Source organism: Microdochium trichocladiopsis (assembly GCF_020744255.1).
Source record: "Microdochium trichocladiopsis strain MPI-CAGE-CH-0230 chromosome Unknown B0I36scaffold_5, whole genome shotgun sequence".
NCBI lineage: Eukaryota > Fungi > Ascomycota > Sordariomycetes > Xylariales > Microdochiaceae > Microdochium > Microdochium trichocladiopsis.
The window spans coordinates 519,480-544,016 of NW_025763548.1; the positions used below are offsets into that span (position 1 = coordinate 519,480).

General features: G+C 55.9%; 9 protein-coding genes across 9 annotated transcripts; 6 read left to right on the top strand and 3 right to left on the bottom strand.

Annotated features, from left to right (window-relative positions):
* Nucleotides 1-596: 596 nt before the first annotated feature.
* B0I36DRAFT_430996 (p-type copper atpase) lies at nucleotides 597-4,662 on the bottom strand. The gene is made up of 2 exons (XM_046162567.1): nucleotides 4,289-4,662; nucleotides 597-4,231 (listed from the first exon to the last, which is right to left on the bottom strand). The coding sequence occupies exons 1-2, from the start codon at nucleotides 4,638-4,640 to the stop codon at nucleotides 1,014-1,016; spliced, it is 3,570 nt and encodes a 1,189-aa protein (XP_046012400.1). The 5' UTR covers nucleotides 4,641-4,662; the 3' UTR covers nucleotides 597-1,013.
* Nucleotides 4,663-7,903: 3,241 nt separating this feature from the next.
* On the top strand, nucleotides 7,904-9,067 carry B0I36DRAFT_322315 (uncharacterized protein). Its single transcript, XM_046153834.1, has one exon. The coding sequence runs from the start codon at nucleotides 8,046-8,048 to the stop codon at nucleotides 8,946-8,948; it is 903 nt and encodes a 300-aa protein (XP_046012401.1). The 5' UTR covers nucleotides 7,904-8,045; the 3' UTR covers nucleotides 8,949-9,067.
* Nucleotides 9,068-10,320: 1,253 nt separating this feature from the next.
* On the top strand, nucleotides 10,321-11,302 carry B0I36DRAFT_322318 (uncharacterized protein). Its single transcript, XM_046153835.1, has one exon. The coding sequence runs from the start codon at nucleotides 10,484-10,486 to the stop codon at nucleotides 11,201-11,203; it is 720 nt and encodes a 239-aa protein (XP_046012402.1). The 5' UTR covers nucleotides 10,321-10,483; the 3' UTR covers nucleotides 11,204-11,302.
* A 119-nt stretch (nucleotides 11,303-11,421) lies between these two features.
* B0I36DRAFT_322320 (FAD-linked oxidoreductase-like protein) lies at nucleotides 11,422-12,348 on the top strand (the record flags this gene model as incomplete). The annotated part of the gene is made up of 1 exon (XM_046153836.1): nucleotides 11,422-12,348. The coding sequence occupies one exon, from the start codon at nucleotides 11,422-11,424 to the stop codon at nucleotides 12,346-12,348; it is 927 nt and encodes a 308-aa protein (XP_046012403.1).
* A 2,527-nt stretch (nucleotides 12,349-14,875) lies between these two features.
* Nucleotides 14,876-15,604, top strand: B0I36DRAFT_113275 (uncharacterized protein). The gene has a single exon (XM_046147915.1). It carries the CDS (start codon nucleotides 14,910-14,912, stop codon nucleotides 15,507-15,509), a length of 600 nt encoding a protein of 199 aa, XP_046012404.1. The 5' UTR covers nucleotides 14,876-14,909; the 3' UTR covers nucleotides 15,510-15,604.
* B0I36DRAFT_113256 (uncharacterized protein) lies at nucleotides 15,496-16,843 on the top strand. The gene is made up of 2 exons (XM_046147914.1): nucleotides 15,496-16,223; nucleotides 16,291-16,843. The coding sequence occupies exons 1-2, from the start codon at nucleotides 15,663-15,665 to the stop codon at nucleotides 16,687-16,689; spliced, it is 960 nt and encodes a 319-aa protein (XP_046012405.1). The 5' UTR covers nucleotides 15,496-15,662; the 3' UTR covers nucleotides 16,690-16,843.
* Nucleotides 16,844-17,012: 169 nt separating this feature from the next.
* On the bottom strand, nucleotides 17,013-18,568 carry B0I36DRAFT_226304 (uncharacterized protein; the record flags this gene model as incomplete). The annotated part of the gene is made up of 3 exons (XM_046149082.1): nucleotides 17,013-17,102; nucleotides 17,823-18,184; nucleotides 18,283-18,568. Coding segments are annotated over 3 exons (738 nt in total), but the record flags the coding sequence as incomplete, so codon positions are not given.
* A 685-nt stretch (nucleotides 18,569-19,253) lies between these two features.
* B0I36DRAFT_362547 (uncharacterized protein) lies at nucleotides 19,254-19,517 on the top strand (the record flags this gene model as incomplete). The annotated part of the gene is made up of 2 exons (XM_046158676.1): nucleotides 19,254-19,376; nucleotides 19,446-19,517. The coding sequence occupies 2 exons, from the start codon at nucleotides 19,254-19,256 to the stop codon at nucleotides 19,515-19,517; spliced, it is 195 nt and encodes a 64-aa protein (XP_046012407.1).
* A 1,101-nt stretch (nucleotides 19,518-20,618) lies between these two features.
* Nucleotides 20,619-22,778, bottom strand: B0I36DRAFT_362548 (uncharacterized protein; the record flags this gene model as incomplete). Its single annotated transcript, XM_046158677.1, has 4 exons — nucleotides 20,619-21,447; nucleotides 21,506-21,915; nucleotides 21,974-22,500; nucleotides 22,577-22,778. 4 exons carry the CDS (start codon nucleotides 22,776-22,778, stop codon nucleotides 20,619-20,621), a joined length of 1,968 nt encoding a protein of 655 aa, XP_046012408.1.
* Between the last annotated feature and the right edge of the window lie 1,759 nt (nucleotides 22,779-24,537).

Consider the following 24,537-nt stretch of genomic DNA (forward strand, 5'->3'; position numbering starts at 1 on the left):
GGGAAGGCATGCCGGACTGTGGAGAAGGATAAGGCAGAAGAGTCGTCTAGGCCATCAAAAGTGACGAAGCCAAGTGGTTCAGACGAGGTTGAAGTTCCGCGTCTGCAATCTAAACGTGGAAGCACTCTACAGAGCTGAGTTTTAGGCCTGCCACGCTACTCACAATACAGTCGAGGTATATCACGACCCAGAAGTCCACCATTGGGCCAAAGAGCAGCCATCAGCAACATGGAGCAATAATCTGTTAGTCTGCTATGTTTTGGATCGCTCTAAAATCTCTGCCGCACCAGAGCTACATGATGATGCTCGATTAGATTTCCTTTTCTACTCTTTATCAAAAAGTTTTGTGCTCAGCTTAAGGGCTTCTTTTTTTCCTTGAGGCCAACCCGTCAGAATTACCGTAAAGTAACAGCATTCGATAGCTCCTCGTCATCAGCAATTTGTTCAACAACATATAATGCTTCTCTCGGCTCCCAGACACATTCATGCTCCTCAAACATCCGGCGCTATTGATTGGGATTTCCCGCCCAGGCGCTGAGGGCGCGGATGGCCTAAGAATCACATGTGGGGCTCGAGGAGAATGTATCAGAAGTTTTGCCGCCGACGGAATTATAGATTCAATGTCTGTATCGTGGCTAGGCAACTACATATGTTCAAATGCTGTTCTAATGATAAGAATGAAGCTGACATGGGGATCCGCGAGCCATTTCTTAAGATCCCCTCTGCAAGTGATTCTACCAAGAAATTGTGGTTGTTAACGAGTATGTCCTGTATAATAGGATATGTGAAGAACGGTAGGGACTGAGTTGAACCCTCCCCTGGGAGAGTCTCCTTTGACACTGAAGCAGACTATCGGAAATGACAGAATAGTACCAATCAGAGCTTGCGGTTCGAACTCGAAGGTGGTGAGAGCTATCGCATCCCGCTTTTAGCAACGGCGATCCCAGTCCGATGTCAAGGAGAGTTTGTGGAATTTGCGCCGTTGGCACCCGTGCAATGATGATTATCTGTGCCTAGATCGTCGAATAGCGCAGAAGCACCGCAGCAACGACGACTGGCAACACGCTCACCAGTTCCCCCAGTCCGGCAAACTCTGGGGGGATTCTCGCATTGACAAAAGCGCCCGCGGCGAGCAGGATCGCAAAGGTGTTGTACACGAAGCTCCATGCAAAGTTGAACTTGATGCGGTTGACAGATTTCCGACTGGCGTTCATCATGGTGACGATGCCAGCCAGAGAAGGGCGCATGAGAACGACATCCGCGGCTGATTGCGCGACATCTGTGCCCTCATTCATGTGGACGCCAATCGTAGCCTGCGCGAGAGCAACGGCATCGTTGGTGCCGTCACCGCAGAAAACGACCACCGCTTGCTTGCCATCTGTGCCAGTACCGAGGAGGGTTTGGACGTAATCCTTCTTGTCGGATGGGGAGCTTCGGGAACGCACATTGTCGATAGGAATGCCAAGCTTGGAGGCCAACGTCTGAACAGCTCCGTCGTCGTCCCCGGAAACCACATGTACCGCGACGCCACGCTTCTGCAAGGCCCCGACGGTCCCGACAGCGTCAGGTCGAAGCTCATCTTCAAGACCATAGACTGCCTTCAACGCATTGTCGACAGTGAAGCAGAAGACAGTATACCCTCGGGCAAGCATTGGCTGGACGAGTTCATGTTCGGAGAGATCCAGCCAGCGGGAATTGCCTGCTCGAAGCGTCTGGCCACCTAGGGTGGATTCGACACCTTTGCCAGTCAGACTCCTGGGCTCAGGAACAGTCAAAGTCGTCGTAGTTCCAGCATCCCTCAGGTGAGCAGCCACAGCAACCGAAACTGGGTGCCGACTGTCTTTGATGAGGCCTAAAAGAAGAGGGAGCTTGGCCTCGTCAACACAGTCTTTCGAGACGACAGAAAGCTTGCCCCGAGTCAAGGTCCCAGTCTTGTCAAAAACGACGTGCGACGCCTTGTGAGCGACTTCGATCGCATCTGCGGACTTGAAGATGATTCCCCTCTCGGCAGCGACTCCGCTGGCAATCACAATAACCATTGGAACAGCCAGTCCAATGGCGCAGGGACAGGATACGATGAGTACAGTAATGGCGTAGGTGATGGCCTGGATTGTGGCTTCGGATCCATCATACCCATGAACAGTGACGCCGACTGCAACCCAAACAACGAACGTAATGGCCGTCAATGCCACGACCACCGGGACGAAGTAGGATGCTACCCTATCTGCAAGATCCTGCAGCTTGGGTTTCGACAGTTTCGCTTCATCAACCATTGCAGCAATGGTATTGATAGTGTTGTCGCTAGGCAGGCGGTCGAGTCGGACAGTCATGACTCCAGGCCCATTGATAGAACCAGCAACAACCACAGACTTGGAGTACTTCTCTACCGGCCTTGATTCACCAGTGATCATAGACTCATCAACCTCAGACGACCCCGTAACGACAGTGCCATCGGTCGGGATTCTGGAATCAGGCAGAACTTTGAAGGTGTCGCCATATTGAAGAAGTCGGGCGTCAATCTCACGTTCTGTTCCGCTCTCTTTATCGACAAGAATTGCTGTCGATGCCTGAAGTGACCGGATAGAAATGGATTCGACAGCTCTCTGACGAGCGAGAGCAGTAACCCACCGGCCAACCATGATCAAGGTTACCAAGAGAGTGCTCGTTTCAAAGAACTGACCCGTCGAAAGTGGTTTCTCTGCAATAAGGTACCCGAAGGAGACCACCGAGAAGATATAAGCAGCACTGGTGCTTAAGACGATCAAAAGATCCATCTCGATAACCCTTGAGAAAACGAGAGCCTTTAGAGCCTTGGGATAGAAAGGTCCTGCTATAACAACTTGAACGACCGTGGCCAAGGCGAGCGAAGCTGAGGAATATGCCACCTCCCTCTCAGGAAGCGGCGCCCATGCCATGACCAGGACCGGAATTGTTAAGACAGCGGAGAGAAGCGTCATGTATCCGACGTGACGGACATGCTTGCTACCAGCCTCCAGGGAAGGGTCACCACGGGGAGGAGCAAGCGCGATTGGCGGATCCCAAATCTTCTCGGCGAGGTCTCGTGCTCCAATGATCTTCGGATCAAATGCCACCCGCACGGTTTGCTTGTCCACAAGGGTCATTTCAACAACGCCTTCCGGCCAAGTCTGACTGGTGAAATTTGAGGGCTCACCGGAGACGATAAAGTCCAGGCTAGATCCATGGTTCTGGACTCTTTCGCACTTGAACTCGGTCGTTCGCTCCAGATGTTTCATGACTTCTTCTACCGAGCTAAGGCGAAAGTCAATGTTGAACTCGGCTCGTGAGAGGACTAGACTGGTCTTTAGGTCTTTGACGGCGGGGACAGTAGCGAGGGTTCGATTGAGCTTTGTCTCGCACCCAGTACAAGTCATTCCAGAAATGCTGAGAACAACGTGTTCCATGCCGGTGCCCTGGTTCTCTATGTCTGACATGGCTTGAAACAGGGCTCTCTCGATTTTCAGACTAGGATCGGGTGGTGCAGAGGAGCAGCAAGCATCGGCACAAGAGCGTTGAGGGCTGACCGGCCGGTCCTCTGCGCAGCAAGAGTCCGCGCAACTACTTTTCGGAGTCTTTACGGCATCCTGCTTTGATGCTTTGGAGCAAGAGCCGACCTCCTTGGTGATCGGCTGAACTGTTCCGCAACAAGATGCTGCACACCCGCTAGTTGGAGATTCAACGGACTTGACATTGGAACAGCACGAGTCTGTGTCTGCAGGGCAGCCGACCTTGGGCGGAGACTCTTCGACACTGGGAGTTTCTGCGCCGCAAGACGCAAGGCGTCGAGTTTGGGCGACAGGCTTTTCGGGGGAGCAGCAAGATCCAGCACAGCTCGCCTTGATGGATGGAGCCTTGGCGGGCTTGTCCTTTGAGCAACAAGATTCTGCACAAGCATCTGTGTACGGCCTTTTGACAGACCTGACGCTTCCGCCAGAACCCTTTTGCAGGCGCAAGCGGTTCTGCCCGTCCTGGTCCTTGCCGCTGTTGTGGAGGGACTCAAGCGAAGTACGAAGAAGGGATCGAGCAGACGACCTCTTGGAGCACTGCTTGCCGTCCAGCGAACGGCGCTCGCGGACTTCACAGCAGGTTTCCTGGCCGAGAGCAATGAGAGCGCGGCAGATACATCCCAGGGCCTGTAGAGTAGCGCCATAGCGGTCGAGGGCAGAAAGACTATGCCGGCTGCACGCTTTGCCATTGGCAGCTCCGCCGCAAGCTGAGAGCAAGTTAGCACTCGTGAATGACCTTCTCAAAGAGTACCTAGCGTACTCACTGTCTGTCTGGATATTCGGCAGGGGGCCAGCTGCAGCACTCAACTCGCACTCCCGCACGGCCAAGCGGTCAATGCAGGACGTGTCGCAGCACGGGGCGGCCTTGCCACGGCAGCAGTCAGGCGCGTCGGTGGCATGATCGTCTTTTTCGTCTGCGGTGACACCAGAGGAGCGGCAATCATACGGTCTCTCGTCTGGGGTTTCTTTCTGGTCCGGAGCGTTGGTGTCGAGAGGCTCCTCGTCGTCATCGCAGCAAGACTCTACGCAGCTGCTCGTCTCCTCGAATGGAGCTGCGATTGGCGCATTGACCGGCTCAGGGCTGACGAGTTGTGGTTTGCAGCAGTCGCATCCCATGGTTGAAGGACTTCGAGGTGTGGTAGAGAGAAGTATCATTCGTATCGCGGCTGCTGAATGGCAAGATGGTGCACCCTCATAATCAGGTGTGGTTACATAAGCGTTCGTTATCGTACTTACCTAATCCACCAATACGATGGGGCTCCCAATAGGCGCACGGGTACCCGTGCGTATAATATTACACGGGTACCCGTGCAGATTCTGCTTACAGCTTAGCGTGTCTTAATTCCCGCCGACATCGCAATCCTGGATCCATATCCGGGGTGCACCCATATCAGCAGAAAAGGTCTGTCTTGACCTTCGCTAGTGACCTCAGGTGCTGTTTGACCTCCGATCACAGTATGTGCGTTGCCTTACACGTATAACGTATTTGACTTAACCTTTAACTATAATACACTCATCATCATCCCGGTGAAGAACTTGCTGCTCCTCACAGTCCTGTGCCGCCCTCCTCCACACATCACCCATACCTCTTCGATTAGCTAGACCGCTTGTCGACTCCTGGGCAACCTGAACATCGATTCGCTCCGTCTCAGACCGATCCCAGTCCAAATATGCCATCATTTCTTCCCTTGTCCAGGCCCGTTCACCCTCTCGCGTTAAGCAACGCCTCGTCATTTGCTTATGGTCTAAGCACCAATCGTACTGCGCTTTACTATACCGTAATGGTAAACCCATTGCCTGCCGGTACATCTGGTTGCTCGCATAGGTACCCGGGAGTAGGGACTTCTTCCAGATCTCTCGCGTAGCGACGTATCTTTGGTAAATCGCTTTTGGGTCACTGTATTTTAAAGGCTGCTCCGGAGCTTGCTGGTGTTCTTCGGCGTACTCTGAGACGGGTTCTTTAGCTCGTCGTAAGGGCTGGTCGTTTTCTGAGAGCCGAGCTTCGATCTCTTCTAAGATCTGTTCCGTAATCCCTTCTTGGGCCGACGAGTTATTAAGAAGTTCGGGAATTGGCGACTCATGTTGAGGTCTGCACGTCGATAATTCAATCGTAGCTTCAGGTATCGACGTGTCGGCCGGCGGCTCTGGTGTTATTCGTAGCTGTTGCGATGCCGCCTCTACTCGAAGTTGTAGCTCTGCGTACTTTAGGGGGCATAATCGAGACGTCCTTGAATGACCTAGACGGTGACATCTAGTACAGGTTAAAGGTCCCTTTCGCTTAGCCGCGACTTCAACAGCTTCAAAGCCGCTAGGCTCCCTTCGGTTACTTGATCGCGGTAAAGAAGTGTTGGTACTAGTCATATCAATACGTTGGCGAGGCTCTTGGAGAAAAGGTTTCGCGCCGCTCCGGATTAGGTGCCAATGCGAATGGAAGTCTCCTAGGCAAAGGGCTTTTCCTTCGGACAACAAAGCCTCAAGTTTGTGAACGCATGGTAGGCCTTGCGACCGAGAGAATATGCCTGTACAGCGTTGTAGCGGACTGCTCGTCTGGAGAAGCTTCCGCTGCTCTTCAACCTTTCGAAGAGCCTCGTGTGATACCCAACCCCGTACTACACCATAAAGTGGACCGGAAAGTTCGATCGGAGACCGAATCTGCTGTTTTGCCTGGTTGGACCTCAGCTCCCCAAGTTGGTTTATTAGCGCATGCTTAATAGCCCTCCAGGCCTCAAACAAATCAAGTGTCGACGTTTTCAGATGACTTTTAAGAAGCGCATGGACACCTTCGACGCGCGAAGTAACAACATTACCGAAATGAGGGTAGCTGTCAACCCAGGCCTTTACAAGCTTTTCCTTATACAGGTCAAGCCATGTCTCTTTAATGTAGGCCACGTCCCGTACATGCGTTGTAATATAGCGTTGTTCAAATGTCGACATACGGATATCGAATATTGCCTCGGTGGGAGAACGAATAATTTGGTGCCAGTGCTGGTAAAAGTCATGCCACTCTTTCAGTCTCGCAGATTTGTCGGCTTCGGAGTCCTGGAGTTGTAGCTGGATAGCGAATGAAGGCTGACAGTATCGAAGGACGGCTTTGTTCGCATGCCAAAGGCATAGCAATGAAGCAGCAGAAGGAAAGCATACTGCGATTGCGTTAATACAAGCAAGACATCGATCGGTAAGAATAACTGAAGGTAGGCGGGATTTGCTAATTTCGTAGAGTGACCGGAGGCGCTCTAGAGCCCAAACGAAATCTTCCTCGCTTTCTCCACTAAGAAATGCGAATGCGATACAGAAGGATCGTTGAGAAGCGTCTACTCCGATTATATCTAGGAGCGGCATTCCGTATTTGTTCGTTTTGTAGGTACAGTCGAGGATTAAAACATCCGGATAAGCTTGAAGATAGCTTAGCGACTCTGGATGGGCGAAAAGCACAGCCTTTACGCGGTTCTCCGAATCAAGTTGTAAACGGCTCCAGAAACCTTCATGGTCAAGCCGGTTAGCTAGGGCATTGATCGTGCTCTGCCCTTCGTACATCTCGCGCCTACTGTCCGCGATTCGGTTGTAGATATCTTGCTGCGTTGCAATCGAACTCGTGTTTTGGTGTATGTACGTTCGAATCTCCTTAGGTGCGACGCCAGCATTTGCGAGGCTAGATAGACGAGTGATCGTTTCCGTATCGAGTGCGCGATGCTTAGGATGGGCGGATGGGTGTAAACTTGGCTCGTGGTTGTGTTGGGCAAACTGCGGGTCGGGTCGGTGTCGTATTGTCCATGTGCCGCTGTCTCGTGACTCTTTTGCTAGTACAGAGAACGGACAGTTGGTACTTCGCGTAGATGTTTTTCGCTGGCGCGGTCTTCCAGAGGCGTAGTCGCGACATGATCGATCACATGCATATACGACTGAGAGCCTGCCTGTCTTTTCCTTTGTTGACCTTTTCGTAACAAAGGCGTAGCCTCTTGTGTACGCCCACTCGTTGATAGCTTTAAATAAGGTATCTCGGGACTCGTAGGTGCCTTCCGGAGGGAGACTGTCATCGGGAAATGAATGGTGGGTACTACTAGTAGCTGCCATCGGGAGACAAATCTGAGGCTAGTAATGGTAATAAAAGAAATACACGAAAGCACCTCAGCGCGCTTTGTAGCGCGTAAAGTATTGTATGCTGACAGCACCTGAGATCACCAGCGAAGGTCAAGACAGACCTTTTCTGCTGATATGGGTGCACCCCGGATATGGATCCAGGATTGCGATGTCGGCGGGAATTAAGACACGCTAAGCTGTAAGCAGAATCTGCACGGGTACCCGTGTAATATTATACGCACGGGTACCCGTGCGCCTATTGGGAGCCATACGATGGATGTGTCTGACTCTCACACAGTCGGATGTAGTGGAAAATATGACCCGTCGTCTCTTCCCATCCTCCAAGGTCTCCAAGGTCCACAGAAATTGGAGCACTATGAACCTGCCATTTAAGCTCTGGGGTGCATTGCCCCTCGATATTGGAGACATGGCGTGACGCGTAGAATGGCAGTCTTTCATTTCTTTGCATACATATCCCGTGGTATATTCCCTCGACGCTCAGTATTAACAGCTCGAACCTGTATAACGTGCACAGACATGGCAACAGCCGCGCCCTCGCCCGTGGTATACCACATCTCTCCGACCAAGCTGATCCCAAACTCCCATCTTCCGCTGCTATACTTTCCTGGCTTCTTCAGGCCGTCGGCCGCTTCGTTGAAGGGCAGGGACTCGCCTACAAACAGCGATAATACGCCACGCGTGGATGCAGCCGAGGTGTACGACCACTTCCTCTCTCACGGCTGGGAGACGCAGTGGGTCGCCAAGTACGGCCTGAGCCAGCCGTCACACTACCACCCAGAGACGCACGAGTGCATGGCCGTGCTGACCGGGCCGGGCAGGATCCGGTTTGGCGTCGCCGACCTCGATGCAGACTGGCGAAAGAACACGCCACTGTCGCGCCAGGCACAGGAGCAAAGACACGGCCAGAAGACCGCGGGGAGTTCAGAAACGCAGTGGGGAGGGGACAGCGCGGGTGAGGGAGTATACTATGAGCCGGGCGGCGTCGAGCTCACCGTGCATGCCGGTGACGCGTTCATCATCCCCGCCGGCGTCGCGCACAAGTCCTACGACCCAGAGCACCCGGGGCAAGGAGATAGCGCCGCAGAAGCAATCGCGCTCACGGGTGGAGGGTTCCACGGGGTCAGCGGGGACGACACAAGAAAGGCAGTTCAGGACTGCGAGCTGTCTGGATTTACCATGATCGGGGCGTATCCTGAGGGCAAAGATTGGACCTGGGCCGAAGGGGGCGCCCATGTCGGCAATTTCGAGAAGGTCTGGAGTGTTGGGAAGCCGAAGCTTGATCCGCTGGTCGGCAAGGAAGGCGGCTTGAACAGTTTGTGGGAATAGGACTTTCGAAACATGAAGCCGTGAGTATACGAAACATCTGTTTTCAGATCCTAGATTCACGAAAAGGATTCTGGATTATGTAATTTATATTCGAATGCATCAACACCATTACTCCACGCCCACTCAACTTCCATCCTCACGTCCTGCTGTTGTGCTCGAGGACCTCTGAAATGCAAGGCTAATGTTGAATGATGGATGATGATATATTGACGAAGTCAGATGCTGAATTCTTGAGCTCGGGAAGTATTTCAATTACTATGTGACTATCCTGGTTTTTAAAGCAACCCGAAAGGTACTATAGTCTGAGAGTCTGAGTACGGCGATTTCATCACCGTGAGATTATGAATGCATTCGTATCCCAAATGGCATGAATCCGCAAAATGGCCCAACTGGATCAAGGCTTTATCCTCAAAAATAGGAGACTTATGTCCATTGTAGCATCACTCTTTGCGCGGCGCGTTCCTCCCTCCAACTCAGCGTGTGACTGAACAGACATGGCAGTCCTTCCGTTCCAGAATTTCGGGAATCTCATTCCACGTTGCCGCTCATCGTGTATGACTTTGTATAAGCTGTCCTTACCGGAAGAGCAAGAGCCCTCGCACTTAATCCCGATTCGTCCGAACTGGCCGTAATCGGCCCAGCAATATCTCCCCTGGTAAATCCTCCTCTGCATATCCCCATCTTTCTTCGCAGCGCCTCCTTCCTCTCCAGTTGACCCCGGCCATTCACTATCAGCACCGGATATCATGTGATCAATCAAAGTGGCTCCTCAGATGATCCCTGAAGCTTCAACGGTCCATGCTGCCCGCATCTGCATTGCTGCCTCCTCATCCTCCCAAGCACCGACGCTACGCTACCCCGCAGTCCGTTATCGCCTCAGTATTACTGACCTTCCTCCCTCCCCAACCCACGGGGCGGGGTATCTCCCCCCGAGTGCGATACAAGCCGGGGAGGGAGTTTTAGGTTGGAGCCTAACCAATTGATCCCGTCCATCCACCAGCCAGATGGCCCAGTCGCAGTACGTCGAACTGGGCGAAGACATGTCAGCTTATCTACTAACCCCTGTATTCCCAGACTGATGGTGCGAAAAGGGTCTCGGTTTTGAGCGGCTTATCCTCCCCAACGCCACCCTCCATATCGGAGCTTGCCAGGAGGAGTAGCTGCGTATCAGTGACGACGACCCCTCACGCAAGCATATCCAGATAGATCAGCGACTGGTGACAAAATGCCACCACGGCCCTGAGCGCGTGCGGAGCGAATAGACGGCCAGTTGTCCGATTGGGCGCGGATAATCAGGTCTGCAGGTCAAGCTAGAAATCGTCCGTCCCTGGCCACGAGCGTGGTCGTGATCCTCGTGTAGACTATTCAACCATCCTCAACCTCGCTTCACTGAAGATATCCTGTGCTGGCTCATCGTGATACTGCGGCGTTTCAGCCTCCCGAGACGAGCCTACTCCGCCGATTGGCCAAGACCTTACTTGCTTTCGAGTTGTTAACACGCCCTTCCACCGTACGACTTCACGGACATCTCAACCATGATCACCAGGAAGGTGAAACCACTGTCGGCGAACGTGCTTTGGAGTACTCTCCATAACCGCAGCAGCGTTGCATACTTGCACAACAACATACAACGCAGACACTACTCCTCAGGCAAGCGAAACGTCCACGTTTCGACAGCAGCAGCAACCACAGCAGCAGCCCAACATGAGACCAACCCATACCCCCAAACCGCAACCACCGCGCGCAGCCACGCCGCCGCGACCACAAAGAAATCAAGCCGGCCACTGTCCCGGCTGCCGATGGGGATGCTCCTCCGCTCGCTGCTGATAGCGACGGTCTCGTCGCACAGGTTCCTGCTCCTCCCGTCGCTCAGCATCCTGCAGTTCCTCACCCAGCGCTCGCACTCGTCCAGGCTGCTCAGTGTCGACAAGAACCCCGTCATCCACGGGATCCTCAAGGCGACATTCTACAACCAGTTCTGCGCGGGCGAGACGGGCCAGGAGACCCGGCAGACCGTGCGGAACCTCAAGGACCTGGGGTTCCGAGGGGTGATCCTGACGTACGCCCGCGAGACCATGTTTGATCACCGGACGCAGGCGCAGCTCGCGCACTTTGACTCTGCGTCGTCCTCGTCGTCATCGTCGTCAGCAGATGCGGCGGCCGCCGCGCACGATGCCGATATCGAGGACTGGAGAAGGGGCACGATGGAGACGGCCGCGCTGGTCGAGGACGGGGACTTTTTGGCCGTAAAGTAAGTAACGCATCCGCATCGCATGCCTCATCGCGCAGATGTCATCCGGTTGTTTTGCCATTTCCCCGCGAACACGGAGGCGGATTTCCCTCCCTCTTTCTTGAATCTCTGACATAAAGCACGGCTGCTGACGATCCGCGGCTTTTTCTCACTTTCAGACTCACCGGCGCCGGCACCGCGGTCACGACCGCCTTCGCCGCGCGGCAGCTCCCGCCAGCACAGATGCTCTCGGCCCTGCGCGAGATCTGCGCCGACTGCGCGTCGCGCTCGGTGCGGGTCATTGTCGACGCCGAGTCGCAGCACTTCCAGCACGGCATCGCGCTGACCACGCTGCAGCTGATGCGCGAGTTCAACCGCGGCGGCGGCGAGAAGGGCGCCAAGACGACGACGGCGGCGGCGACAGTGTACAACACGTACCAGGCGTATCTGAAGGCCACGCCGGCTCTGGTGGAGGAGCACATGCGCGCCGCGCACGAGGAAGGGTTCACGCTGGGGCTGAAGCTCGTGCGCGGGGCGTACATCCTCTCCGACGACCGCAGGCTGATCCACGACACCAAGCAGGACACGGACGATGCGTATAATGCCATTGCCCGGGGTGCGCTGGAGCGCTCGTTTGGGGCCTTTGGGGACGACGGCGCAAGTGCAGCTGGGAAGGGTCACAAAAAGTACCCCTTCCCATCGACCAACCTGCTGCTGGCGAGTCACAATCGTGCGAGTGTGTTTGCCGCGTACGAGTTGCACCGGCAGCGGGTCGCGGCTGGCTTGCCAACAGTCCCGGTGGCCTTTGGTCAATTGCACGGCATGTCGGACGAAGTCAGTTTCGGCTTGCTTGAGCATGGACGAACTCTGGGAGCACAAGCTGCGAGTGCCTCGCCCAGAGCTGTCGCGATGGATGGCGGTGCCGGGGGCAGTGATCTGGCTTATGACTCGGCCAAAGGGAATGGGCAACCGTATCCCCCGGCTGGCGATGGCAATGCGGTCATTATGACACCCGATGTCTTCAAGTGCACGACATGGGGCAGCATGAGTGAATGCATTGCGTACCTCGTACGCAGGGCTGTCGAGAACCGCGATGCGGTCCTACGGACGAGCGACGAGTACACCGCGCTCAAGAATGAGTTGTGGCAGCGGTTGTTCACATGGAAATAAAGCAGGCGAGAAACTGGAAAGACAGTCAAGTGCTACTGACCGGAACACGACAACAGTGCTCATTGCTTCGATTCTGTGACTGTCATTGTCAATTACATGCTCCCTGGGGGATGCGCAGCTGGCATCGAGTGAGAAGCATAAAGGGCTCAGTAGACTTCAAACCTTGCTATCCTATCATCACGTTATCTCCCACTTTGCCGATTCGCGGATGTGGGAAGTGCATGTGCTACTTGCAGGTCGCCATGGTCGTCTCACAAATCGTCAGAGTGGTTGCTGCACAAGCCCGGCTGTGATTCATTGCCCTCGGGCATGGGTCTACGTGAACGAATGGCGTCGCATATATCTGCAACTGGGACGACTCATCAGGTTGTAGACATGCAGAAGCTACAAAAAAGAACGGCGGATTCAACGGCCGGAGGCTAGCCGGTCTCGCCAATTTCTTTTTCTCTAACGTTGAACCGGGCGGTCAGGGGCGCGCGGAGAACGTTTGTTCTTAAACTTGACGGCTGAATGAGCAGACATGGCCAGACGCACGCCTCAATCACATGCACTCAGACTCGGACGTCCGCTTGTCAATTCCGAAGTTTGGGCCGGAAAGGATGTGTTGTTTAACACTGGGAGACGCAAAGGCATGACCAGCGGTCCATGTCTGCGAGCCAAGCAGTCACCAGCTTGCGTGAAGGTGATCGAGGCATGGAATTAGTGATATATTGGGGTGTTGCCCGGGGGCGCGATATTGCTTGTCTGAAGTAAATTGACTTGGATTGGCATGTGGAGATTTCTTGTGGCTTGACCATGACGGCTGGCGGAGAGCATGCGTCCGTGCCCAGTCAAGCTGGAACTTGGAGGTCAAGTCTCATGTCTGAAAGTTAGCAGGCCGGACCAGACGCAGAACAGCAAACACGAGTAATGCACACATATCGCGGCTGGTAATTGCATGCGAATAGGGGTGTTTGAGTGCACGCCCAGAGAACTTTGACTGTGGCTCAGGGTCGTCCTTTATGGGTCGTGTAGACTTGCGACAACGGCGAAAGGCAGTGCGAAATCCTTGCTCGCGTGGGCTCATGCGTGACCACCCCTGTCCCTTGTGTGGGAAGCTGGCAACGACTCACTTGGAGCTTCTGACATGGGCACCAGCAATGAATGGCGTGGCACATCAAATGTCTCTGCATTCCAGCGCGTGCTTTGGCGCGTGCCTTTGGGCATGCCATCGGTCAAGAGGCTCACAAGGCCGCGGATCCCATCCCCGCCATGAATGGTCCTGCCCCTGACCTTGATCGTCGTGGGTGACCTGGCGATGGGACACGGTCGGCGGGCAGATGCGAGCTGTCATTCGAGGAGCGACTCGCCAGGATACTCGACGACACAGCCAAAGGCTGAGCAGCGAGCACTCGCGGCGTTGTGGGGCAGGAGACCCGCAGGGTCTGGGTTGGCGTGTTAGAGATTCGAATACGCCGCTTGGCTCGACCCCTGGCGAGGATCTGCCACCTTGTCAGGCGCCCTCCCGTGCGATTCGACGACAGGGCAACTTTTGAAACAGGCGCTGTTCGGAGGACCTGCTGCACATGAGCACGCCGATCAGAGGGCATAATGGTGCTCATGCCCGTGAGCCTCTCCATGCTGAATGTTTGCCATGCCTCTCGACAACTGCATTGAGCATTGCCAGTGAAGATGGACTTCTTTGAAGCACTCTCGGTGCAAGCGGCGCTCGTGCGAAGGCAGTACAGTAGTGTGTTGGCCACGGCCCCTACCGAACTCAGGGGTTCGACACACAAGCGGCGACGCGGCGCCGGACCAGCCCGTGGCCGTCGTTGCACCAAGCGAAGGGGACAGGCCACATTCGTAGAGAACTGACTTACGTACGCGTAGGTTCGCCCGCCCGCAGTGGCTGTGTGCAGGGTTCTCGTGGTTTTGGAGAACTCAAGAGGGCAAAGTCTTCGTCCCGAGGCTGAACATGCAGTGTGACGCCCGTTGAGGAAGAGTCAAGGATCGTCAGCGAACACTTCCAGATTGGTTCGAGGGAAGGACGACGGCTGAGGCGGGGGACTGGAGGACAATCTCGACGGTAAGAATCAAGACCGCCGCTAGTTTGTCTTGGGAAATACGTCACTGAGACCTGGGGTGCCAGTTGGGCACAGCGCTGCAAGCCACAGGCAGTGTTCTAGTGGTGTGCGGCACTTGGACTGGCCAAGTCCGTCCGAACGAACCTCTGTGTCACATTGCGCCGTTCGCTGTCAAACGTCCATGTCGCCGCATTAGTTGCATTTAGTTTATATCGATGGCCTGCCTAATAGGCAAAGACAGGCGCGCGAGCGGAGGATGGCTGCCCTGGGCGGAAGGTGGATGCATTGCACGGAGCTGCCATGTCAAATCGGCGGAGGGTAGCATTGCGTTACGAGTCTGGGGTCGTCAGGCGGCACGCCAAGCTGATCCTGGCAACCGACGAGGGTGCAAAGCAACAGCGGCACTGGCGAGGACTGACTGGGATCGTGGACGGAGGCTGGTGCGCAATGAGGGAGGAGGCAGAGAGGACTTTGTGCTGGTTTGGGCCCGCGGCCCACATGGCTGCTGCCACTAGCCAGCCCCTGGCGTGCGTGCCTGTCGTGCAAGTGGCCCAGTACCTTAAGGCAGGTACCTGCAGCCGAACCACAATGCAACGACGGGTGGGCCCCAAGACCCGACGACAGGCAACGTTGACCCTGCCACGCCAGCGCTATTCTTACTTACATCAGGGTTGCACCTGCCTGCCCGCTCCACGCTGCGTTCTCCTCCTCCTCCTTCCTTCCTTCCTCTTGAGGTCTTTGCTGCCGCTCTTGCACGCGCCTCGCCTGCCGTCTTCGTTGTCGTCATCTTCCTTTCGCCCTCCGACCCTCACTCCTTTCGGTGTCTTGTCCGTCCTTTCTTTTCCGGCTGCTCCACGCTCATTCATCACCAACTCTGTCTGTTCATACCAGCAACCCCGGCGGTTCTCTTCATCCATACTTCAAAACAACAACAATAACCAACAACAGCACGGGACTGCAGTTTCAGTCCCAGGAATAACCATCCAAAAAGACGATAGGAAAACCCCCTCTCCAGTACTTTCAGCAACACCTCTACCCGCGCGGACGTTGTTACTCGTTCTGCTCATTTCCACCACCACGTTGTACAGCCCACCCTAGCCTGTATCACGGAGTTTCATTTCGCCAGGTGTAACCGCCACATTTGTCCACCACCTCTACTGTGAAGGATATTAGTTGCCCGCCAGCTTGACATTGTCCTCACGACACAACCACCAAAACTCAAAGATCACAAACCAACGACACCTGGTCAAGATGATCATCCCTCTGTACGCAGCCATTGCTGGCCTACTCATCGGCCAGGTCGTTTCCCAGGCTGCACTATCTCCCTGCGCTGCAGGATGTGTCGATGGCGTGCTGGCCGACGTATCGAAAATGGGTTGTGCGGTTGGCGACACCGCTTGCGTCTGCAGCTACGTCGGCGACGTGACCAACGGCGTCCGCGACTGTGTCGCCCAAGCATGTGCCGCCGAGGGTGCTGAGCAGGTCACACTCGCCGAGAACTCGGCCAAGGACCGGTGCGCTGCGGTTCAGGCTCCCCCCGCCCCAACCACTACTCCTGCTCCGGAGGCTGCAACGACCTCACCCGCTGAGGCGGCGACGACATCGCCTGCCGAGACTGCTTCGCCATCGCCTGCATCCACAGAAGCCTCTTCACAGTCTGCACCCACTACCGCAGCCACCGAGTCTACTACGACCACGGCAGAACCTACCTCAGCTTCTGCCGAGTCAACGCCAACTTCATCGACCACCGTGGAGACATCCAGCAGTGCTTCAGCAGAGACTGCCGCCAGTACTTCAGCCACCGCTACAGGGGTGAGTCCGCCGAACCAGTTGTCTCATCTACCATTTCGGGCCACAGCTAACTCTTGACTTTGAACAGACCACCTCTTCTGCAACAGGGTCTAGTGGCACTGCCGCGCAGACTGGTGAGGCGGCCAGTCAAGAACATGACGAGACTGTCGGAGCATCGGGTCTCTCGGTTGCCGCCAAGGCTGGTATTGGGGCGGGCATTGGCGTCGCGCTCATCATGACGGCCATTGTCGCTATCTGCCTAACCGTCCGGCGCAAGCAGCAGGAAAACGAGGCTCGCCGTGGAAACATGATCGAGATCTCTGGGCCTCTTCCAGGCGGTGGTCGTCAGTGGGCGAACGAGGAGGGCAAGTATGGTTCGTCCGCCGCAGCGGGCGGCCTCAGAAAGTCGTACTCTTCAGAGCTTGATCGCCATGCTCGACCATACGAGGAGATGGTCCCTCACACCCAGCCTCGCACGATGATATAGTCAGTTGTGCAGGTTTGGCGCGGGCCGTTTTGACCACATGAATCTGGCGAAGGGAGACTGTCTGGCCTTTAGGCGGGTGTACGTGATTTGGGGTCTCGGTAGGATGGGTGTTTAGACCATGTACGCGTTTAGCATGTTCTCAGATTTACAGCAATACCATCAGGACTGCAGAATCGCCTCAGGGCAGTTCAACAGTAACGCAATGAAGAGGTTGTATAATTCACATGAACGTCAGTTGGGCTTGATGGCACCATCACGCAAAACAACTTAAAACTGACCTCGGTCGGCTTGTCGTTTGACAAGGTAGACTATTGATCGTCTATTATTGATTCGCCCAAAGTTTCACCGAGCTGTGTCAGAGTCTTCTCGTATACCTTGGCGACGTTCATGTGCAGCTCCTCTTCCTCATCGTCCTCATTATCTATTTCATCAACCTCTCGCTGCGCCCTTGTTTGTGCCTGTGACGCCAGAGGACCAGACTGAGGCTGTTGCTGCTCCTGTCGTTGCTGGCCCGGTCTCGGGCTCGTGCGTCCATCACCATCACTGTCCGAGTCCGAATCTTCCACCGTCCAGTGAAACTGGTGGTCCGACGCTGCCGGGGCCCCAGACTTGGACTCCACGCCGCCATCGATGACGTGCATGCCTCCTCCGCTCATGGGCTCGTCTTCGTCCTTCATCACGACGATGTTGCCACCGCCACCACCATCGCGTTCTGAAGCAGGAGCTGAATCACGGGCGGTGGTGCCGTACCGGGGCGAAGCAGCTGCGGGTGGCATGCCTGCGCCGACCGAGGAGCCGTCTTCCTCCTCCTCCATCTTGATTCGCTTCCTGGCCTCGTCAGCCAGGTGCTGATCCAGCGCGTCGGCTCCTGATGGCGTGTGCGACGAATCTGTAGAACCCTCCTGCTGCTGGCGCTGGGCGAGCTTGCGCTTGTTCGTGGGCGGCTCGACGTCGATGAACTCTTGGCCTTCGTCCTCCTCGTCTTCGGCCCCAGAAGTGGAGGAGAAGGAGTCGGCGTCGTCGATTTGCTCTGGCTTGATGGATGTGGTGATGGGAGAGGTGGACTCTATTATTTCTAGGTCGTCGTCGTCATCGTCGCCATTGGTGGCAGCGTGCAAAGTGGAAGATGGGACGTCCCGCCCCCCGACCCTGCGACTTGATGCTGCCGCCGCCGCAGGGTCATCACCCTCCACCTCCTCCTCGAAGTCGTCGACATCGGCCTCGCCGCTCATCACCACCGCCACGAGCATCCGCGTCTCGTCGGCAAGGGACTTGATCCGGACCATGTCCGTGCGGGAGAAGCCCGCGCCGAGCCCGCGCTGGAAGCCGGGCAGGGGCTCGTTGGTCTTGACGTCCCTGCCGACCAGCAGCGAGGCGAAGCAGTGGTCAAGCTTCTGCAGCAGGCCGAACGTGGGCCGCGGCGCGGGCGGGAACGAGGGGAGATACTCGGTCAGTGCTAGGGCCAGGGCGAGAAGTGTCGGGATTTGTATCGACGCTTCAAAGCCGGAAAGAAGAAGAAAGTGTCAGCCAAAAGGCCCCCCAGAAAACGCCCGGATAATGATCTCGGGGGAGTTGGGTAATCCAACAACGTACGAGTGCCAGAGAACCACAGCACGTCGACAACCTCCTCCATGTCGGTGCACACCTCGTCCATGCTCTCGTAGCCCGAGACCTGATCCGCCGGGTCCGGGATGCCGTGCTTCTTGACCCAGCGCCGCGAGATGTGCATCATGCGCTGCGAGATGTAGTCCCGCGCGTAGTCCTCCTTGCGCGACCCGGGCAGCAGCGGCTTCGACCGCGGCCGTGGCAGGCGGGCGGCCGCCCTGCTCGAGGCCGTACTGGGCGCCGGCGAGGGCAGCGAGGCGCGGAAGAACCCACCTGCCGTTGAGCTGGCGTGCTGGACAGTGGCAGCATTGCTTCTGCTGGCGGTTGGAGTGCGGCTGCTAGCCATGCTGAGCACTGAGCGTGTGTGTGTGGGCGAGCGTGGTGTTTCTGAGTATGTATGGGCTGGAATCAGGCGCAGCTGCGTGCTACGTCAGTGAGATGCTGATCAAGCTGTTTGTGTCTCCATGCTCGCAGGTCCGGTGTTGGCGATAACTGTGCTCAGAATATCTGTTGGGTTGGTGAAAGCTCCAACGGCGTTACACGGATCAAGACTTGAACGCGCGCAATGTCGGTTTGGCCATTGCCAGCTTTGTCCAGTCTCACCATGTAGAAGTATCCATGGTCCAGGCACACAGTTTGCGGCATGTGGTGATCACTTACAGGTGGGGCCTTCTGAGAGCTCCGGCGCAGCGCTGTGAAAGAGCTCCAGTGAGTGAATGGACTCTCACTGAGCGACGGGTGACGCCATCAGCGCTGAGAGAGGACCCGCCCGCCTGCGCGCTGCGCCACAATTACATGTGGCTTTAGTGTACAACCTAAGAGCTCCGTTTCCATGATGACTGTGGCTTGCGTGCGCCTGTCGACTTTTCAAGAGCTGCGTCAGTCACCAACCACCACTGTCCCAACGCCAGTACACACGAGAGAACCGCCTCGTCAGTTCAACCTCAACGCAAATCACGATGGCACCCAAGAGAGTAGAATCTGGCCGCGCGCGCGCCGCCCCTGGCTTCATCGGCTCGACTTATGCCGCCCTCACTTCGCCCGAGAACGCCTCTGTTGTCCGGAGCGTCGCCGTCTTCGGAGTACGTTTTCGTCCGCTCTCGCGCGCGCATACTTTGAATGGCCCATGACTGACCTGGAACTGGTTGCAGGCTGCCGTCGCTTTCCTCGCTACCTCGTGGGGCGAGTTCCTCCTTCCTCCGTACGTATTCGGTATCCCTTAGGGACCAGAAAGCGACCTTCAACCGCATTGCATGGAATAACAGACTGACCCCTCTCGTGGCGATGTACAGGGAGTAAACGTGTCTAATACGACGATATCGAGGTCATACGATACGGAGAATTCGTGCCAGAATCAAGCGACTAACGAAGTCTGAGTCTCGACAATACTCGAATTCACGGTGGCGGGGCGAATGATGACTCTTCCGAGCCCCCATGTACAACATCTAGCGAGCTACGAAATGTACAATAGAATCCAGACAACGATTATTTGGGCGGAGGAGTTCCGGGATGAAATTGTCGAGAAATGCGAGGAATGCGGATAGTCACCTTTTGCAGTCCCATCGCGTGCTTCGATCCGAACAGTGTCCGATATTGTACCGAATGGCGAAACTACAAGGACTACACATCAGCCCTTGACGAGCACAGCCAGCCTCCTTGCGAGGGCTCTTTGGCTTCTTGATGAACTCTCAAAACTTGGCCAACTTATTACGCCCTTTACCATTGTGCCCGGCTGATGGTTCCGTTGGATGCATCCGTTTCTACAATGGGCAGTGCGTGGAGCTGGATCGGGCTGATGACTACCCAGATCATGCATGAGACTTACAGGTGCGCTTCGAAGGAAAGATCGTCAAGTGGCTGTGGCAGCGCTCGTAATCGACAACCTCGATCGCTCCATTGTATTTGCTTGGAGGCCTAGCCTGAGCGCGCCCATCTTGCTCGTGTGGCGTCCACAGCCTTGACACGCACGAACCGCGAACATATCGTCGTGAAAACTGAACGCCGCCCAATGTTGTCACCTAGGAGACAACCAAGTGGCCCAAATCATGCAGCATGAGGGAGAACGCGTGTTGATGGATAGCCCACTCTTTCTGGTCAAAGTCTTTCGATCCGCACTTCATCACAATTGATCTCTTGCCTTCGACCATGTCCATGTCGCCTCACTCTGGTGTGTGCAGCGGTCAACAATGAACCAACAGTCATCTGGCAACTTTGGGACACGTTGACGCCTTCACCTCCCTAATGGCAACAAACTTGACAGTGAGGCAAGCGATTTCAGATTTAGATATCAACGCTCCGTACTACTAACAACAACTACTAATCAATTAGCTACAGGTGGGCGACTTCACAATCCTCCTGGCCCAGATTTCCCCAATGGGATCGCCGGCGTCCTTCACACATTCCCACTCGCCAATGCCGAGGTGTTCAGGGGCCTTGCGTGTACCACGGCCACCGCCTCCCACGATGAGATTGCCAGGACGGTACTTGGGATCCATCTTCATCCGGCGAATCACCGAGCCGTGTACGCGGGCAGTATCTGGCACATCGCGCGTCTCGCCACATGGAAGTGGCCAGCGAATTGGCTTCCAGGACCCGTCGGGCTGCAGGTCCATCCGACGGAAGGGCATGTACTCCATGATCTTCCAGCTGAGGACCTGCATCTTGCTCAGCCCACAGCCGTACTCGAGAGAGTCGTGCACGGTCGCCAGATGTGCTTTGTGAAGCATCTGATGGAAAGGATTGAGCGACTCATCATGGTCGCCATTTTCAGAGCAGCCGTCCGCCATTCCACCATCGTCCTTGGCGCCATTGCGGGCTGGGCCATAGCGATTGAAGTGATCCCAGTTCGGCTGCTCTTTCTCGGAGAAGCTATTGTCCGCCTGCGAGGGACCCAAGCTCGGGCTCGATGCTTCGATGCGGATCTCAGGAGGTGCTTCGTGGTCTTTGACTCCTTCAGCTTTCGCCTCGGCTGTCTCAGCCTCAGCTTCTTCAAGCGTGTCCCAGACTCCCATGGCAACCAGCTTCTCGGGATCAAACTGGAGACCTGCTTTGATTGCCTCGCGAATCATGTATGCCAGGGGGATATGGCTACAAGGCTTTGTCCCTGGCTCGACATCCCATCCGCCCCCGACATCACCGTGGCCTCCGGCGAACCTTAGATCCCCAGTCAGCGCTTGCACAGTTTTCGGGGAACTTTGGTGCAGAAACCTACCAGACTTCGTCCACATCTTGTTCGTCATCTGAATCTGGATCATCAGGCACCACTCGAGATATCTCGGAGCCGTTCAAGGACGTCGCACGGCTCCTGTTGACAGAGTTCACCGTCACGCGCGACCTGGACCTGGACCGCGGGCGGAAGAAGGACTCATGTGGCGCGAGTGTAGCCCTGCGGCGCCCACGAGGATCCTCGGCCGGAGGCGCGACTGGGCCGACCACCGTGGCACGCCTGCCTCGGTATCTTTGATCACCATCCTTGCTGTCCTGGGGCTTCTGCTCGTCGTGATGGTGGTGGTGGTGATGGTGCTCATTTTGCCTTTTGGCCTTGAGCTGGCTGCCCTGGTAGATCAGGTCCTGGCGGAACTTGGCCCTGCGTTCGTCAATTGACACGCAATGCCGGATGACCTAGAAGAACATTTGTCAAAACCCAATTTACATCTGCAGAACAGCCGACTGCACTGACCTTGGCACTGCTCCTTGCGGTGTATGGGAACTTTGAGCGCTGCATCCACGCCGTCTCGAATCTCGGGACCGAGTTGACGGTATCGAAGAGACCAAGGAACCGGATACGCTTGACCGGGCGGCTGAACGTTTCGCGAAAGCCCTTCATGAACCGGTACATCTCACGCCTCTTGCCCGCGCCGTCCGCCGATTCGTCATGTTCTCTCGCCTGCCACTGAGAAAAGGCCTTCCATGCGAAGCCGACCATCTCCTCGTTGCCATGGGAAAGGAGCCCGACGTGGTCGAGCATCTCTGCTAGGAACCTGGCGACATAGGCGCCGCGGGAGAAGCCGAAGAAGTAGATCTCGTCCCCTGGGTTGTAGTACCGCATGAGGAAGCGGTAGCCGCCGACGACGTGCTGGTCAAAGCTCGAGCCGATGGCCGAGTCTTTTGCCTTGAGATACCACGACCGGATGCGCGAAGTCATGGTCGTGTGCGACAGCGAGCTTGAGACAACATAGGTGCCGATCCCTGGTTGGTAGTAGTGGACTTTGCGGGCCCTTTTGTGTTAGCATCTTCACCACCAATCCCCTCATGAATGATTGGACCAGCTTCGGGCACTCACACTGATCATTCGCCTCCCGATCGAGGCATCGGAAGATTTTGAGGATGTTGCTGTCGCTGTCGTCGCCCTTGAACTTGTTGCCGGTTCCATCGAAGCACAAGACAAGCTTACGAGGGCCGGACCGATGCCAGTCTTCGGGCGCGGTCACGATTTGCTGCGCGACCTGCTGAGCACGCGAAAAGTCTCGAGTCGCCGCCGCCATGCTGCTGTCTCTTGTGCCTTCATGAGGCCGAGCTTTTGGCCCGGGGATCAGGTGTGTTGGGTCCATCCCGCAAGGGTGATTCTTTTTTTTCTCACGAGGCCGGCTTTATAACAGCTGTGCAACCGGACGTGCGACGGGGCCAAGGGCGACAAAGCACAGGATGGCTGACACGGAGCGGAAGTTGTGGAACACGAGGGGGCTTTCAAGAGGGCGAGCAGCATGTGAAGGAGAGGCTGCCTTACGCCAGTTCCCCCCGATAGGTCCGGACTCTCGGGCTGCGACACTGTCTTTGAAAGTCACGGTGGCGTTGCACAGTATGCAGACGTCGCGATCCCACCCCCATGGAGAGAGAGCCGATGCGATGGAGCGACACGATCGGCCCCCTCATGGCTCAGCTCCAGGAGGTGCCACTGACCTCATTCGCGAGCGCTCCGATTCACGATGGCTCGGGGCGGGGACGAACATGACTACACGATACTTTCAAGCAGAAACCATAACAGTGATCCAACAGTTCTTTATCTGACTGCTGGACACCTCACCTTCGAGCTGATCTGGGCCTCACAACCCCTCCTGGGATCACGAGCATCTCTTCTCAGCCAGCCACCACCCCCGAAGAGGCAGTATGCATCCACGCTACTGCGCGGGCCGACTTTAGCCTGCAGCGAGATCCGAGACTATGACGGCACGGCTGCTCAACAAAGGAACTACTTTTCTTTCACCTACCCCAGAAGTACCCAATCCTGGCCGCAGCCTGAATTGGTAGGATCCATGCCGCTTCAAAGTGGTCGAGCTCCTTTCCAAGATGACGTGTGACTCTTCCGGCGTTCGCTTTATCGACGACAGAAAGGGAAATTGCCAAAGGCTTCATTCAGTGTTGGCCAATGATTGAGCACACATTAGCAGGAGACGGCCACGACACTTGCGGGCTCATCCACCCCCGGAGCAGAGTGGCGCCGCCTAGTGCGCAACCTTGACCATCTGCCGACCCCAAAGGAAAAGCCAAACCCTTGTCGCGGGCCGTCCCCTGCTTGACAAGCTTGCCCTAGCGCCGTCACCAGATCTGGGCATGATTTGCACAAGGATCTTCCTCGCGCTGTCCCAAGCACTCGGAGTGCGGCGTCATCTGATTCACGTTGCATGAGGCGGTTCTTCCAGGTTCATCCCGCATTGCTCTTTCGGGCATCCTCACAGTCTCAACGCAACGCTATGACCCGGGGAGCAGCGCTCCACGTCTGGCATCTGCCAGGCCCAGCTCTACTGTGCGGAGGCGTTCCCTTGCTCCTTTGGGAGAGCTATTGCATGCGAGCTGAGTTAGTGCCACGGTAGTTTCAGGCGCTAACCCAACCACTGCCCAGGGGACATTCTGCAGAGACATGGGAGTGAACACTTGATGGTGTCCGTGGCAACCAATCAGCCCCTGATCTGCGTTTTCCTCCGTGGCGCTCTGGCGCCCTCTCCGCGTTTGTTTTCCCAAGCCATCTGATTGGTAAGGCTGGAAACAAAAACTGCCCGCCCAAAGGGAGCATGTCTAAGACACTGTCTCTGGTGGGACTCTTGCAATCTGCTGGTAGAGACCGGCGATGGTTCTCGATGGATAGATAGGTGTGTCTATCCAAGATGCCGGGCAGCGACCTCCAAAAGATCGTCGTCCGCGGACCTAAACGTCTTCGGATGCTTTCACTACGGAACCTTGGCGATGCACCATCCCGAGAGTGACGACTCCTAGCTACCTGAGGCAGAATGCATGGCCAGCTGTCGA

Bases quoted from the DNA above. Each gene is read 5' to 3' on its own strand.
- B0I36DRAFT_430996 (XM_046162567.1), bottom strand. From the start codon at position 4,640: ATGGGATGCGACTGCTGCAAACCACAACTCGTCAGCCCTGAGCCGGTC. The intron at 4,232-4,288 runs GTGAGTACGCTA...ACTTGCTCTCAG, and splicing joins GCCGAATATCCAGACAGACA to CTTGCGGCGGAGCTGCCAAT.
- B0I36DRAFT_322315 (XM_046153834.1), top strand. From the start codon at position 8,046: ATGGCAGTCTTTCATTTCTTTGCATACATATCCCGTGGTATATTCCCT.
- B0I36DRAFT_322318 (XM_046153835.1), top strand. From the start codon at position 10,484: ATGATCACCAGGAAGGTGAAACCACTGTCGGCGAACGTGCTTTGGAGT.
- B0I36DRAFT_113275 (XM_046147915.1), top strand. From the start codon at position 14,910: ATGGCTGCTGCCACTAGCCAGCCCCTGGCGTGCGTGCCTGTCGTGCAA.
- B0I36DRAFT_113256 (XM_046147914.1), top strand. From the start codon at position 15,663: ATGATCATCCCTCTGTACGCAGCCATTGCTGGCCTACTCATCGGCCAG. The intron at 16,224-16,290 runs GTGAGTCCGCCG...GACTTTGAACAG, and splicing joins CTTCAGCCACCGCTACAGGG to ACCACCTCTTCTGCAACAGG.